General features: G+C 37.4%; 1 protein-coding gene across 1 annotated transcript in view; it reads right to left on the bottom strand.

Moving 5' to 3' along the window:
* Positions 1–7390: 7390 nt before the first annotated feature.
* Positions 7391–16083, bottom strand: part of SMC1 (structural maintenance of chromosomes 1) — a 29974-nt gene continuing 21281 nt past the window's right edge. Inside the window, exons 20-27 of the mRNA XM_089238430.1 lie at positions 15057–15275; positions 14464–14643; positions 12873–12985; positions 12554–12722; positions 11282–11460; positions 11097–11166; positions 8303–8413; positions 7391–7574 (exon numbers count right to left, since the gene is read on the bottom strand). Coding sequence (XP_089094556.1) covers positions 7500–7574; positions 8303–8413; positions 11097–11166; positions 11282–11460; positions 12554–12722; positions 12873–12985; positions 14464–14643; positions 15057–15275 — 1116 coding nt within the window. The 3' untranslated portion in view covers positions 7391–7499. The remainder of the gene's footprint in view (positions 7575–8302; positions 8414–11096; positions 11167–11281; positions 11461–12553; positions 12723–12872; positions 12986–14463; positions 14644–15056; positions 15276–16083) is intronic.

The following is a 16083-nucleotide window of genomic DNA, read 5'->3' on the forward strand; positions in this document are numbered from 1 at the left end:
AATGCACCACAATCAGCAATTCACCATATTGCAGTGCACCACAATAAGCAGTAGGCACATTATAATAAGCAATACGGTACACGACGAACTACAATACGTATAATGCATAACAATACGCAATGCACCACATACATAATGCACCACAATACGCAATAATGAGCATTATACTACTGTAGTAGTATCTATTAGTACTGCATTATAATGAGCAATAAAGCACGCGATGCACTAATACACGTAATGCATGACAATACGCAACACGCAACACAATAAGCAATGCAGTTCAATACGCAATAGCGTATATAGCACTATACATCGCAATAAGCACTACAATACACCATAACCACTGAAATACGATAAGAAAGCGATGCACTATAATCAGCGATGCACAACTATTTGCAGTGCACCATAATAAGCAATACAGCCCAATACGCAATGCACCACAATACGCAATAAGTACTGCATTGCAATGAGAAATACAGCACGCGATGCACTATAATCTATAATGCACAACAATATACCCGACGCACCACAATATGCAATACAGCACGATACACAATACGAACTGCATTATAATAAGCAATACAGAGCAAGCGGTGCACCACACAATAAGCAAAGCACCATAATAAGCAATGCATTAAAATAAGCAATACAGCACGCGGTGCACTACAATACTTAGTGCACCAAAAATAGCAATGCACCACTATTTACAGTGCACCACAATACAGCATAAAACGTAATGCACCGTATTACGCAACGTATCGCAATAAGCGAAGCACCATAATATACGCAAAAAGCACTGCATTATTGCATTACAATAAGCAATACATCACGTGATGCGTTGCAATGTGCAATGCCCCACAATCAGTAATGCATCGTTATTTGCAATGCACTACAACAAGAAATACAGCATAATACGCAATGCACCACCATCGGCGACTCAGTACAATAAGCAATGCACCATCATAGGCAATACAGCACAATAAGTAGTGCACCCTTATACTCAGGGCACAGCAAAAAAGCAATGCACCACTATATTCAGGGCACAGCAAAAAAGCAATGCACCACTATACTCAGGGCACCACATTAAACAATGCACCACTATATTCAGGGCACCACATTAAGCAATGCACCACTATATTCAGGGCACCACATTAAGCAATGCACCACTATATTCAGGGCACCACATTAAGCAATGCACCACTATATTCAGGGCACCACATTAAGCAATGCACCACTATATTCAGGGCACCACATTAAGCACAATCAGCACAATACTTAATGCACCACCATAAGCAGCACAATAATTATTACACCACCATATTCAAAGACCGCAATAAGCAATCCACCACTATATTCAATGCACCACAATAAGCAATTATTGGCAAAGGCGGAAGGATGAAGGTGAAAATTCTTCCCCCTCCGTTCACAATGGCTAATTCCGGGGCTAACAAGAAAGCCCCGTACTTAGCCCCGTACACACTCGTAGTGAGTCGCTCTCCCCCACTTCCGTTCGAAGAGTCTGTATCCGCTTATGACACTACCCGTCAAGCACATCCCCCACTAAACCACACATGCACCTCGTCTATATTTCTCTGCGGAACCTCTAACGAATTGGTACATGCGGGGATGTGCGTGTACGTGTAGTGAATCCTGACGTGAAGTTTGTTTCTGTGTAATGCTTGTTATGAGTAGTGCTGCCATCTGCCATCAGCTTTTCTAACTATGAGTGAAGTGTAATGATTGAATAATTTATCGTTGTAGGCCTGTTGCTCTCTGTGGCGAGACTTTTTAATGAGGAGATCGGCTCGCATTTGCGCCACGAAGTTGGGAGCCACAGGAAACCAACTTCAGCCGACCACCACTGCGGTGACGGTGGGGTTTAAACCCGGATCCTTGCGATGCGTGTCCGTCATTACCCGTCAAGCACACCACCATCTGCAATACATCACAATAAGCAAAACAACACAATGCGTATCACCACGTCCGGTAATACACAACAATAAAAAATAAACCACCGTCATAGGCTATAGAGCACAATAAGCAATGCACCACAATATGCAGTGCACCGCTATGCGCAATGAACCACAATACACCGTAAGCACTGCAGAATAAGCAATACGGCACGTGATGCACTAAAATATGTAATATATTAAAATATAATGCAATATGCGCAAATACAGAAAAATATTTGCAGTGCACCATACAATAAGCAATGCAGCACGATACCCCCATACACCGAACACACCCCCCCATACAACGCACAATACGCGATGCATCGCAATAAGCAAAGCACCATAATACGAGCTAAGACATACATGCTAGACATCATCATGAGCTGAGAGAAATGTATTCGGGTTTGTTTTAGGCATTGGTACAAAGTCGATTAGTTAACTTATACTTGTTTCAGACAAGTAACTGTTTGCAGCGACATCTAATGAGTCTTTATATGCTGAGAAATTATCATAAGCTGAGAGAAGTGTATGGGCTTTTACTATGTTTTAGGCATTGGTACAAAAGTCGATTTGTTTACTTATATTTGTTTCAGACAAGTAACGGTTTGCAGCGACATCTAATGAGTCTTTATATGCTGAGAAATTATCATAAGCTGAGAGAAGTGTATGGGGCTTTTACTATGTTTTAGGCATTGGTACAAAGTCGATTTGTTTACTTATATTTGTTGCAGACAAGTTCGCAATGACATCTAATGAGTCTTTATATGGTAAGTACAGTAACTGAGGGCTGTGTATTGGGCTTTTACTACGTTTTAGGCTGAAAATCGGATTCGTCCATGTCATATGTCACATGTCATATTTATATTTGTTGCGGACTAGAAACTATTTGTAGTGACATGTATACAGGCTGACCATATTTCCTTGAGAGAAATACGGGAAATTAGAATTCCAAATACGGTAAAATATGGGACACCGCCAATTATCGCCAAAAGTGTACAAAGTTGACAAATATTGCTGAAATTGCGAAAAAATCGCAATGGCGAGAAACGAAGCGTTACTGCAAATTGCAGTGGATTAAAATGAATTCCACGGAATAAAACATTCAACAAGACAAATGTGGGAGATTAATGTTCTTATTTATAATTGTAATTATCATAATATAATTTGGGAAAAGGAAATTGGAACTCCAAATACGGAAAAATACGGGACATCGCCAATTATCGCCAAGAAAAACACCAAAAGTGTACAAAGTTGCCAAATATTGCTGAAATCGTGGAAAAATCGCAATGGTGAGAAACGAAGCGTTACTGCAAATTGCAGTGGATTAAAATGAATTCCACGAAATAAAACGTTCAACAAGACAAATGTGGGAGATTAATGTTCTTATGCGGCATGTAAAAAACGGGAAAAACTGGGACACTTTTGCAAAAAAGTCGGGACAGAAAGAAAAACCAAGAAAACCGGGACTGTCCTGGGAAATACGGGACGTATGGTCACTCCAAATGTATTGAGCTTTTATATGCTCACCATTAGTAGACTTACCGTATTTCCTCGAGAAAAATACGGTACATTAAGCTCAGAAATACGGAATACCGCCAATTATCGAAAAAATTGATGTGCTAGAATTAATTAAGCATATTTGCTAACTCGTACACAGAAAAGTCACCAATCTCGGGAAATGAAGTCCGCTTCAAATTGCAATGAATTTAAAAAAAACATGAAAAGAATGTGAAATGATTTTTTTTGTTTGTAGTCGTGATATAATTTCTGAGTTCGGAACATACTTCTATTTGTTGATTTGATGAATTTAACTCTTGCATATCGGGACCCATTTGACCCCTCGGGACTAAGTTATGTGTATGTACCGAGAGGCTACCACATCTTACAGCAGGGCCCTAGGATGGGCGAGATGGTGGGCCCCCACATCCTGGAGCAGGGCTCCTAGGCTTGGATCTTTTCAGGCCCCCCGACTAGACTTTCACGGGCCCCTTTATGACCAATTTATAGCATGAAAAAGCAAAAAACTCTGAAAATCGTCCCGGGCCCCAGGGCTGGAGCCTTATCAGCCCACCCCTTGTAGGGGCCATGGCCCCAAACTAGCTTTTTCACGGGCCCCCTCTGTGGTTAATTTATAATGTGAAAAATCAAAAAGTGATAAGAATCGTTCCGGCCCCCTACTAAAAATCTGCGTATTGGGTGCCCGTTAGTGGATGTGAGGGCCCTCGATTTTATTCGTTGTAAAACTAATAAAAATGAGAAATTTTCGTGGCCCCTCACAGAGTGGACATCCGACAATCCTCCAGGTCGGGGGCCCCCATGAAAAATTTGACAGTTCCATTTCGGAGCTCCTAGAATGGATCCCATATCTCATACATTTTTGTTTAATATTGTAATATTTGCAACCATCGGTAGCCCGAGATAAAGCAAGTCTGGGGCTCCACTAAAAGTATGCGAATTGTGTCCTGGGTAATTGGCGGGAGCCGTGGATGATGAAAATGAAAATTCTTCGCGGCACTCGCAGCGGGGGACGTCGGACAAGCTTCCAAGTCGGGGGCCCATGTGAAAATTGACAGGTTTCATTTTGTGGGCCCTGGCTTAATCTCATTGTTTTGTTGTTTAACATTATAAAATTTGCAACATGGGTAGCCCGAGATCAATCCAGCCTATGGTCCCACTAAAATTCAGCGAATTGGAGTCTGAGGACCCTCATGGAGAAGTTTTCTGGTGGTACTTGATGAATCATGTTTTTTTTTTTTATATAAAATTCGCTTTAATAATTTAAAAAATAATAATTATAATAATATATATATAATTTATAAATAAATTATAACTAATTTAAAATTCTCTTTTTTTTTTAAATTCGCTTCTTCAGTAAGCTGGTGCTTTCACACGTCTCTTTTACAGAGGGAATTGTCCGCCAAAGGCGGTATAGGGGACAGAACCGCCGTTGCCCCCCCCCCCCCCCCCCAGTTCTAAAATATAAAATCACAAACTCAAAAACTTGCCTGTTCCTATGCAACAGAAATCGGTTACGTTTTTTGGTGAAGTTTTCATTTAACTATCGGGAACCATTTGACCCATCAGGACCAAATTATGTGCATGTACCGAGGCGTTGTGGCGGAGTTTCGCCAACGCTTGGCGTTAAAAGTTACTCCGCAGATCACGCGCGCCAAGCGACCGAAAAAGAAAAATATATAGTGTGTGAATTTTTGTAAATAAAATTAATGTGATTGTTGACAAGTCGTCTTATAATTACAGCGGAGTCAGATATGCGTTATCAAACCAACTCAGTCAGCATCCAAAAGCATGCCCCCCCCCCCACATCCTGTAGCCGGGCCCCCAAACCAGCTTTTTCATGGGGGCCCTCTCCTGTGGTTAATTTATACTGTGAAAAATCAAAAAGTAAGAATCTTTTCGGCCCGTCAGTCCTACCCTTTTGGGAACCATGCAGAGATATATGTATAATATGTCACCAGTGCTTGCAGCGCACAAGCTCGGGATATCCGGAGAGTGGTATTGCACATATATCTTCACGGGGAAAGCATAAGGTTTCATTTCCAATAGCCTTTGATGGATCTCAATGTTTTCTTGCTGCTTTAACATTGAAAAATGTGCAATAGCGGGAGCCCAACATATATCCAGTATGCTCCCATAAAAATCTGCGAACTGGGTTCCGGTTCCTTGATTGGGCGGACCTGGGGTTTTATTCATTGGTAAAATGACTACAAATAAAAAATTTTCGTGGTCCTCACGGAGGGGATGTCCGACAAGCTTCCGGATCAGGGGCTGCATGGGGAAGTTGGCAGGTTTCATTTTGGGGGCCTGGATGAATTGCATTCTAAAATTCTTCAAATTGGGTCCCGGGTGCTTGATTAGGGGCCCTGGAATTTATTTGTTGGTAAATTGAATACAAGTGAAAATTTTTTGTGGCCCTTACAGAGGGGATGTCCAACCATCTTCCTGGTCGGTGGACCCATGTGGAAGTTGACAGGTTTCATTTTGGTTTCATCATGCTTGAATCAAGGAGGTGATTACGTAGAGAAATGATATAAAGACCACTTAGATATATAAGGTTAATTATTTATAAGATTATAAATATTTTTATTTTTAATATTAGCCAATAGGACGTTACTTTGTGGATGACCCTCGTACATGCAGTAATATCAATTTGAATGTTTTATTTTATTAAGCATGAAATTAAAAATGTATCCATCTATACAGAGTATCCTGTAAGTACTAGCATGACCTTTATCACACCATCCGTCCATGTTAGAGGTGTGACTCCAGTTTATAAAATGCTCAACAGGCATTAAAAACTTACCCTGTAGCAGTTTTGACAGTTAAAATACAATGCGTCACAAAATAAAAAATCTAAACTTTTATATGGTCCCTGTGTGCTTAAGAAACAAATTACAAAAAGTTGTTGCCCTTCTCTCTCTCCTGATGCCATAAAAAAATTCCATATTTCTAAGTGTGATATTCAATGAGATATTTGAATTCGAAAAACAGAGGAGGAAAGAACAGTGTTGAATGCAGATGCTGTTCTTTTCCAAATTTCCTACGTTTCTCGAATTTGAATATCTCTGTGAATATTGCACACAGTTGGGAACACAGAATTTTTTTATGGCATCAGGAGAGACAGGGCAAAATTTTTATAATTAAAGATTAGAGCAGGGGGGGGGGGTGTGGGGCTGTATAAGGATTTATTTTTATTTTGCTACACACTGTATTTTCACTCACTCTCTAAACTGATACAGGGTAATTTTTGAATGCCTGCTGAGCAATTGTGCCTCCATGACAGATGGTTGATGAGATAAAGGTCATGCTAGTACTTACAGGACACACTGTACATTATTAATATTGAACTGCATCAATTCATAGTTAGCTATTATATTTTAAATTTTTTGATGACCCATAAATTACGTAGAAGAAAGTTTGCAGCTTCAATCAAATCATTTTTCGATTCTAAAACAAACAGGTTTGAATTTCAAAAAAAAAAAAATCTACTGCCAATCACGAAGAATAAAATCTATCCGCAAACATACATTTCTACTCTCTTTTAATTTAAACTTATTTCTTCAATAAGCATTTAAGGAAGTCACTATATTGGTTACTTTGGTTTGCGTGACCCTCAAAATCACCACTGGGGGGGGGGAATGTGATCCAAAAAAGCTTGTATTCATGACCAATCTAAAAAAAATGTGCTCTAGGTCATCTTTTAGCAAAAAAAGTTGTTTAAATGGAAAATTTACTTCATTCAGAGATTATGATATAGAAACAAAAAAAAAAGAACATTTATTGCAAATTAAAAAAAAAAAGGTTTTAAAAACCACCCAGAAAATGAAGAGAAATGAAAACTTTGAATGATATGGACATTTTACATACAAGTTGCTTTCATGAAGTGTACAGGAAAAGAAAAAAATTCACAGTAGTCGCAGTTCATAAAACCGAACAGAAAAAAATGAAATGTATTTTTTTCTCTTGAATATGTTATGTCACCCACGAATACACACAAACACGCACACATAATGAAAATATAATTTTTCTTCATTTCGCCTGACTGTCCTCAGGAAATTCTGTCAGGTCACAAGTGAGCACTCGACTGATGGTACACTCGCCAGGCTGCAAGATCAGAGAAACAAACATCAAAATCAAATTCATACTTCATACATGATCTAACTATCGGAACACACATATAGAAAAATATAAGAGCAATTCACTGTAGTGAATTGCAGTTTCAACCCTCAGCAATTTGACAACATTGTAAAAAGCCCCCTGCTACTTCCAAATCAAGGCGGAAAGAGATAGAGGGGGGGGGGGGGGCTTTTTTTCAATCCACAGTGCGTAAAACAAGGATGGTAGGGTCATGTCTCTAGTGGTGTAGATAGTAGCATGCTTGCCCGGTATGCACACAAGAATGAGCAGGAGACCACTGCTGCTCTCTCTGTTCCACATGTTAAAGACTTACGAAACTTTTAGCAAACAAAAACAGTATTGAAATACTGATGCATCCCATCTGTATTTTTCATAGATTTCAAATATGCTGTTTAGTAACCTGATGTTAAGTTTCCAAACATGAAATGATGTAAAATGTTTTGCAATGGCAGACTCATTAGCTGAACACATTTTATTGTGTAAAGAACACACTACGTTGTATCATGCTTATTGCTTTCTATTATGATTTATAATATTGCAGGGAGATGTGGAAACAAATTGAAAAGTTATTAGGGAAGATTTCTTTCAAGGTACAAGTAACTTTTAGAAATAAATTGAACTCAATGCACCACTGCCTTCTGAATTAAAACCAATTCAACATTTACATTATGTAAAATGCAGAAAATTATACTTACATCTGGAACAATTCCAACCAAAGCATCTGCATGACCATAAAACTCTTCTTTGAGGGAAATGACGATGCACTGAAATGATGTCTCTGTTTGTTCTCGGATGAAACGAGCAACCTAGAAAACACAAAATGTAACAAAATAGTACTCTAATGGCTTCAATATAAGAACCTATATGAATACTCAGATAAGTTTACCATAGAGTTCTTATGGACCTAGCAGATTTCCTACAAGCTTACGGAATAATTTTCTGGAACAATAATGGACCTTTCTTCCTGCACATCACGAGGCCATCGCCAAGGGTAATTTATTACTGAGTGAATTGTGCTGAAAGTGAGTGTACATACCTAACAGTCTGAGTGTGTGTATAAATTGTCTGAAATTTTCAGTGATGCCATCTTTATTTCTTATTTTGAAGTGAAGTGTAATGATTGTGTATTTGTACCATTGTAAGACTGCTGCTCTCTGTGGCAAGACATTTTAATGAGGAGATTGGCTTGCATTCGCGCATTAAAGTTGGGAACCACAGGAAACCAACTTCAGGTAACCATGACTGTGGTGACCGTGGGGCTCGTATCCAGGTCCTCGTGATGCGAGTCCATCACTATGACTACTCAAACACCACAGTGGCAATAATGGACCTGTTCCAACGAGACAACTTAGATAAATTAATAGGTCTCACATAGGCCAAGGTTCTATTGAGTTTTCTTCAAGACAAATGATTGATAGCTTTTGAATACATCAAAGTACTCACCAGGTTTACACAACCAGGAAAAAATACTTTATATAGGGAGGGATTTGTTTTCTTTTAAAGATGGCCGCTACACACACTGCTGTAGAAATGTTGTCGAACGAAACCAGGATATATTGTTTATACCACAGGCCATTTACACACACACACACCCACTACCTCACAGCAGATGAACTCACCCTACCCTTCCGATGGTGACAACAAGAACAGAGGCTATTATGAGTGAGCGGTCTAGCACAGTATGCTCATAATGTTTTTGAAACGGCAGCAGAACTAGATAAAAAAGTTAAAGGTACTGGAGATCATACAGCTTTGCAGTGTCACCAAGGTCTCCATGAGTTGTGTAGAGCATCTGCATTACTTTTTCCTTCAGAAAAAAAACCAAAATAAGTGAAAGCACACATCGAAAAATGCTCCAAAACGCTAAAGCACCGGAGAAGGAGTGTTTGTTCAGTCACTGGGGGTGACATTGCCAGCGGTTCTCAACCTTTTTTGACTCGTGGAGCCCCATAGACCCATTTTTAATTATTCATTAAAGTCACTTATTTATTTTTACTATTTAAAAATATTTGGTTTTTTTTTAATTTACTGGGGTTTTTTCTCCCCTCGAGCAGTAGCGGAGCCCCTGGGGAGTGCACAAGGAGCTCCAAGAGCTCCGCTGCTCTATACAATCTTCTGTACCCTACAGATTGAAATCTGTATATCTTTAACCTAATCCCTAAAATGAAGGAACCACTTCGTGACTTGACTCCTGAACAGAACTCAGTGTCTACGACATACCCAAAGGTACATTCAATGACTTTTTCTTGACTTATTTAGTGATTTAACACTTGTTATTGGGGTAAGGAGGGGGACATAATTTGCTGTTTAACACTCATTATTTGTCAGAATAGCCCTTCTGCTTGCAAAATGAAACATTTTGTCAAAATTCACCACAACGACAATCAACAGTAAAAACCCTCATCATTTCTGCTGCTGGCTGTTGCGATGTTTTTGTGATGGAAACCGACTAGCATTTACACTGCTTTAAAGACAGAAAACCATCTTTAGCTGCCTTCTGTGTGTTTACGGGTATCAGACTTTCACGAGAGGAAGCCTGATAAGGGACCATAATTTTCAACCAAAAAAACCAAGCACAGAAACTTGCTGGGAAAAACCTAAAAATAGATTTGTAAAAAAATCTGTGACCTTTTATATTTCATGGTATTTTTTTACTTCTGTGACTTTTCCATGATGGTAGACACCTTGGAACTTACAACTTAAGGGAATAGACTGCTCTCTTCACACAATCAACAGATCAGGCCATGCTGAGGACTTAGACAATGCTGGCGAAAAGTCTTACACAATGTTAATGCCTTCATCAAACACCTATATAACATACCTAATAATTAATTTATTCTGTCTCTAGTAAATAAGTTGTTATAACCTCCTTGCTGCCAAATCATGACAAAAGTTTCTATTAATGGTCATATGCACCAACAGAATATAGACTACAATCACAGGATTGGAGATCAATACGGAATGATTAAAAACCTGAATTTAACCAATTCGTGTCTATCTCCAATTATTTCACCTGTGATTGCAGTTTAAATTCTGTCTGTGAATACGACCATTAATGAATGTCTATTCACCATAGTCACCAAATGAGAGTTTCCATCACCCAATATTGCCAATCTATGAGTCAAATCAATTAACTTTTCCCCTAATGCGGTTTTTTTTTGTCTGATTAGACAATATTTCTACTACAATTAATAAAACACCAATGGAGAGAAAACCTGTGATTGCAGAAGCAATTTTTAAAAGAGGCCACTTCTCATGTATATGTATTTTATCTCTTTGTATAACAAAGTTTCTTCCTCCCATGAAAAAAAAATTGTTATACTGAACATTTTTCTAAAAAATATAATTCCAAATTAAGTGAACACATATCAAGGAAAATGTGAGCATATTGTGAGAAATTTTCAATATGAGAAACCATACCTTTATAATAAGTCCAAAAAATATGCAAAAACAAACAAAGCGTATTAATAGTTTGGATATTCAGCATACCTTTCCAATATTTGTATTATCCAATGCCGCATCTATCTCATCTAACACGAAGAATGGGGCTGGCTGATAGCTGTGCAACAAAAATTTAATAAGAAAACCAAATATTACATAGGTGAAATAATTGAGAAGTTTTCAAAAAAATCATGGATGAATGACACTGACGTGAAAAAAAAAAGACATGTTACCTGTGGACTGCAAAGAGCAGCGCAAGCGCAGCAACTGTCTTCTCACCACCAGACAAATTGCTCATTGGTTGAAATCTTTTACCGGGAGCTACACAATTGTAGTTGAGGCCTTCCAAATAAGGCTCTTCAGGATTTTCAGGGCCAAGGAATGCCTGTGCACTCTGGTTGTTGGTCAATGCCTATCAAGGGGAGTAAAACGATTTTCAAAATTAATGACTGATATATCTATTGGAACAGCACAGAAAAACTAAACCTTTAGGTTGATGCGGTATGTAGGCAAAGATCATCAAACTTGACAGAATCAAAACCTACTGAAGGGAAAACAATTTAAAATAGCTAATCAAGCACAATATGAGTGTGATATAAAGTGTAATACATCTTTCTATGAAAATTATATTTTCATAGATTGTTTTGGCCAAAATGCTCTTATCAGTATTGACAATATATTGAGCAAAAGCTGGTATGTTGTATTTCAGCACTGTGTTATTGTATACATCTTGTTATCCAAATGGAATTCCCTCACTGATCTGCCGGAATTCCGTGCAATTTGAGTTGAATATATTATTATTAATTATAATTTTCTTTTTTCTTCTCTATTTTCTTTTGTCAACTCTGTATGCTGTAAGTTGTGTTTTTTTTTTTAACTTTTTTATCATGTATTTTACTTACATGGAAAATAGTTCCTAACACTATCCAGGCTGAAATTGGCAAATGTAGACATAGCCTGGGTGGTGTACAGCTAAAAAGTAAAACAAAACACTGGCATGTATATCACCTCTTCAGAAACAGCTTATTTCTAAAATGACATGCCCAGTTATTTTTAAAGCTGATTTCTCAATAGAAAATCATTTCCTACCCTTTACTTTTCACCTGCTTAAAATCAAAAATCTTCACCTGGTCAAAAAAAAAGTGAGCTGTTTTTAGAAGGGCTTAGTGATTTCTGATGTAATTGTGCTTTATTCTAAAATTAGGATATGTTATTGCCTATACAGCTTTGAAACCAATATAATTTAAATATAATTTAAATGTAACTTAAATTATATTTAAAAAATCCAAATAAAAATATTTGGATTTTTTTCTTTAAATTATATGGAAATGAAAAGAAATGTCATTTATTGGTTTTCACTAGTTTTCCTGTGAAGTAATGCACAAAGGAGGGATAACACTCTTTACCTCTGGAGTAGATATCAACAGAAATATTTTTAGACAAAAATATTACTGAAACTAAAAAATATTAATTTCAACGACCTCTTTATTAAAGATATAGTTTACCTTATAGATATCATCAATTCTGTTTGACACATGCTCAAAGCATTTCATGAACTTGTCATATCGATCTCTTTTCACGCGCTCGAATGTCTGCTTACACCTTTTTGCTCTTTTCCTGGCATTTTCAAATTCTGTGTCAGTTTCCTTCATTCGTTCTTTCACACCATCAAGCCTGCAGCAAAATATTTTAGATAGTACTATCAAAATAATTACCAATAACAACAAGATCATTTTGGAAAGATAAAATTTAAGAATAGGTGCAAAAATTCAGGAAAATACAGAGTAAAGAGTTGTAAAAAAGGCCAAAAATGATTAGGCCTACCTCTCCATGGCTTTCATGTTTGGAGCCTGGATTCTCTGTAAGTTTGTCAGCATATCATTGATTTCTTTATTCAGGCGATTGCCTTCTCTCTTTATTTCATCATTTGTATCCAACTGCAATAGATAATAATAAGCAAGGAATCATTTTGAATCTCTAACACTCAGACAAGGAAGTCACAAGAGGATGGTATATAGGTATATAAAATGTATGCTGTGATGCTTATCAGAAAATTGACGAAAATTCCAAAACGTTTGCAGTAATTTTCAAAATTGTCAAGAATCAAATGCTATTGTGCAACTCCTTTTAGAAAGTTTCTTCAATGGTCTTTAAATGCTAGAAATTCAAATGAACTACATTTTTACATAAGTTATTCAAATTAATTGCAAAACTTGAAAGAGGTTTGGTTAATAATTTCTTTGAACTAAAATTATTGAAACATAATATAAAAATTTCTGGGGTTTTTGTTTTATCAGAGAAAATTGCAGGCACATTTATAAGGTACATAATGTTACTAGTCTGGTGATTATGAATAATTGCTGACGATTTTGATGTTTGGTAAATTTTGTTCATATGTTGCAAATTTATCACATTCTCCAGCTCATTGATAAATAAAATAAATCACCAACAAATTACATAAATTTACTGGACATTTTACATAAATTCAGCCCAAGGCTGTGGCTCTCAAACTTTTGTTGATTGCAGTTCCCTTGCCAACCTCTATCTGCTACTCACCACAGCCTAACACAGAATAGCTTTAAAGCAAAGAAACAGATATGTATCAATATCAACAGCACACTGCAATGCCTTTGACAATAGTTGATAGCACCCCCGATGAGCTGTGTCGCACATTTTGAGAAACCGTGGTCTAAGGTGATCAATTTGATTGGTAATGTTGGTACACTTTGATAACAATGAAGAAAAATCAACATTAACAAGACAAATAAAAAATTTAATTTTCCTTTGTTCATCTCTTTTGCAAACTTATTTTGATATAATTTTTTTAGCAAAATATGTGTAGTGCAAGCATCATGCACAGGCAAAACTTATTAGTGATTAAATTAAAGTGATATTTCCATACAATTTCTTTTCCATATTTATCAAACTTACCAACTTCATTTGGGAATTATGCATAATTTCTGGTAAAAGTAATAAATGTAGTGAACATCTTTGTGAAGTAGGCAGCGATTGGTAGGTGAGCAGTTACTTTGCTGAGTGTCCAGGATTTAAGCATATAAATATTGTGATATTAACCCATAAGCTGCTCTGATTGAAAAAAATAGATGAGCATAGTAACCTATTAAATAACATTCTGATTACTTGCAATCACGGCCAACACAAGCATAGGGCTGACAGAGCTCCAGCCCTGGAGCGCAGGTCAATTCTTATTTTATTTACTTTTTTTTTCTCTTGCACTCTAAATTCACTATAGTTGGGTTCTTGAAAAGTCACCCTAGGGCCCGCGGAAAATCTCAGCCTAGGAACTGCACTTAGGGTGTGAGGGGAGCATGTTTGCAGTGCAGGGAAAAGAAATAGGGTAAAAAGAAGTTTGTTGCATGAATGAAATTATAAAACTACATTGGAAAATACATACCTCTTTCAAATCATCCGACAAATCCGAATAATTGATGATGATATGGGCTTCTTTTTCATATATTTTTTGTGTGCTTGGTGTGCCAGATGTGTCAGTCATATCTCCATCTTCATTCTGGCTGGAAGTGTGGTCTATATCATCCATTGAACCTCTTTCCATTGGTAATGTTATATCCTCAAGCTGCAAAATTCCAATTGACATTCATCATTTCTTAATGCCAATGGTTAGGGCATCAATATTGTTACTGACAAAATTTGCATACATTTATGACATCAAAGTTTCAACTAATACAAACATTTGCACTGATTCTATTGTTTTATAGTTCACTTTGATCCCACGAATTTCTCTTTTATTTACAATGAATGATCAAATGAATGAATTTAATGAATTATTATTTGAATTCCAATATAGAAATGCCAAACACCCAGATATACTAAGTTCAATGATACATGTCATCTACACATGGAAGATCAAACCATGGGGTGGTCGAAAATTAAAAATTCCATACCTTTGAATTGAGGGTAATGACATACAGATTAGGAAAAAAATAATAATGCTTTGTATTAATCAACAAATTAATGTAGCTATCTTACCTTGCAAGTTTGGAGTAAGCTATGTCGGTCAGCTCGCTTCTGTTCAAGTTTGGTTTCCAATGATGTTACAGCCTTTTGAGCAGCAGTTATGTCCTTCTGAGAAGCAGATAAACGCTTACGAATCTCAGCAGTCACCTCTTCAACAGAATCAACTTCAGTTTTCTTTGACATCTTGGAAGTTTTTAACTTCTCCAAATTTTGCATCTCTTCATCAATCAGCTGTAGCACATGACAAAGCAACAAAAAATCTTAATTTTTGTCAGCTTTATTCTAGATATTGAGAAACTTTAGAGAATAAGAAACCGATGTCCCAACACAAAATAATTTGTGCTGAATTTTCAGATGATAATTTTTAAAATACCAGTGCTGTGTGATATCAAAACTTGACACTAAATGTATAAATTTAGGATATGAGAAACATAAAGGGCATGTTTGAGTAAATAAACTGAAGAGCAAAAAAAACCGGTACAGGCATGCATTTGCAAATAAAGAGATATGGAACCAATCAGAGTACGGCGCTGCGGTCGGCAACGCCTATATAGCACAACAAGTGTCTGGCATAGTTGTTAGATCGGTTACTGCTGCTACAATGGCAGGTTATCGAGATTTAAGTGAGTTTGAACGTGGTGTTATAGTCGTCGCACGAGAGATGGGACATAGCATCTCCGAGGTAGCGATGAAATTTGGATTTTCACGGTCGATCATTTCACGAGTGTACCGTGAATATCGGGAATCCGGTACAAAATTAAATCTACGACATCGCTGCGGCCGGAAAACGATCGTGCAAGAACGGGATCAACGACGACTGACGAGAATCATTAAACCTGACAGACGTGAAACCCTTCCACAAATTGCTGCAGATTTCAATGCTGGGCCATCAACAAGTGTCAGCATGCGAACCATTCAACGAAACATCATCGATATGGGCTTTCGGAGCCGAAGGCCCACTCGTGTACCCTTGATGACTGCACGACACAAAGCTTTACGCCTCGCCTGGGCCCGACAACACTGACATTGGACTGTTGAG

The sequence above is a fragment of the Pholcus phalangioides genome, unplaced genomic scaffold (assembly GCF_987345545.1).
Source record: "Pholcus phalangioides strain wild (caught in Gottingen) unplaced genomic scaffold, Ppha-v1.0 ptg000010l_1, whole genome shotgun sequence".
Classification (NCBI taxonomy): domain Eukaryota; kingdom Metazoa; phylum Arthropoda; class Arachnida; order Araneae; family Pholcidae; genus Pholcus; species Pholcus phalangioides.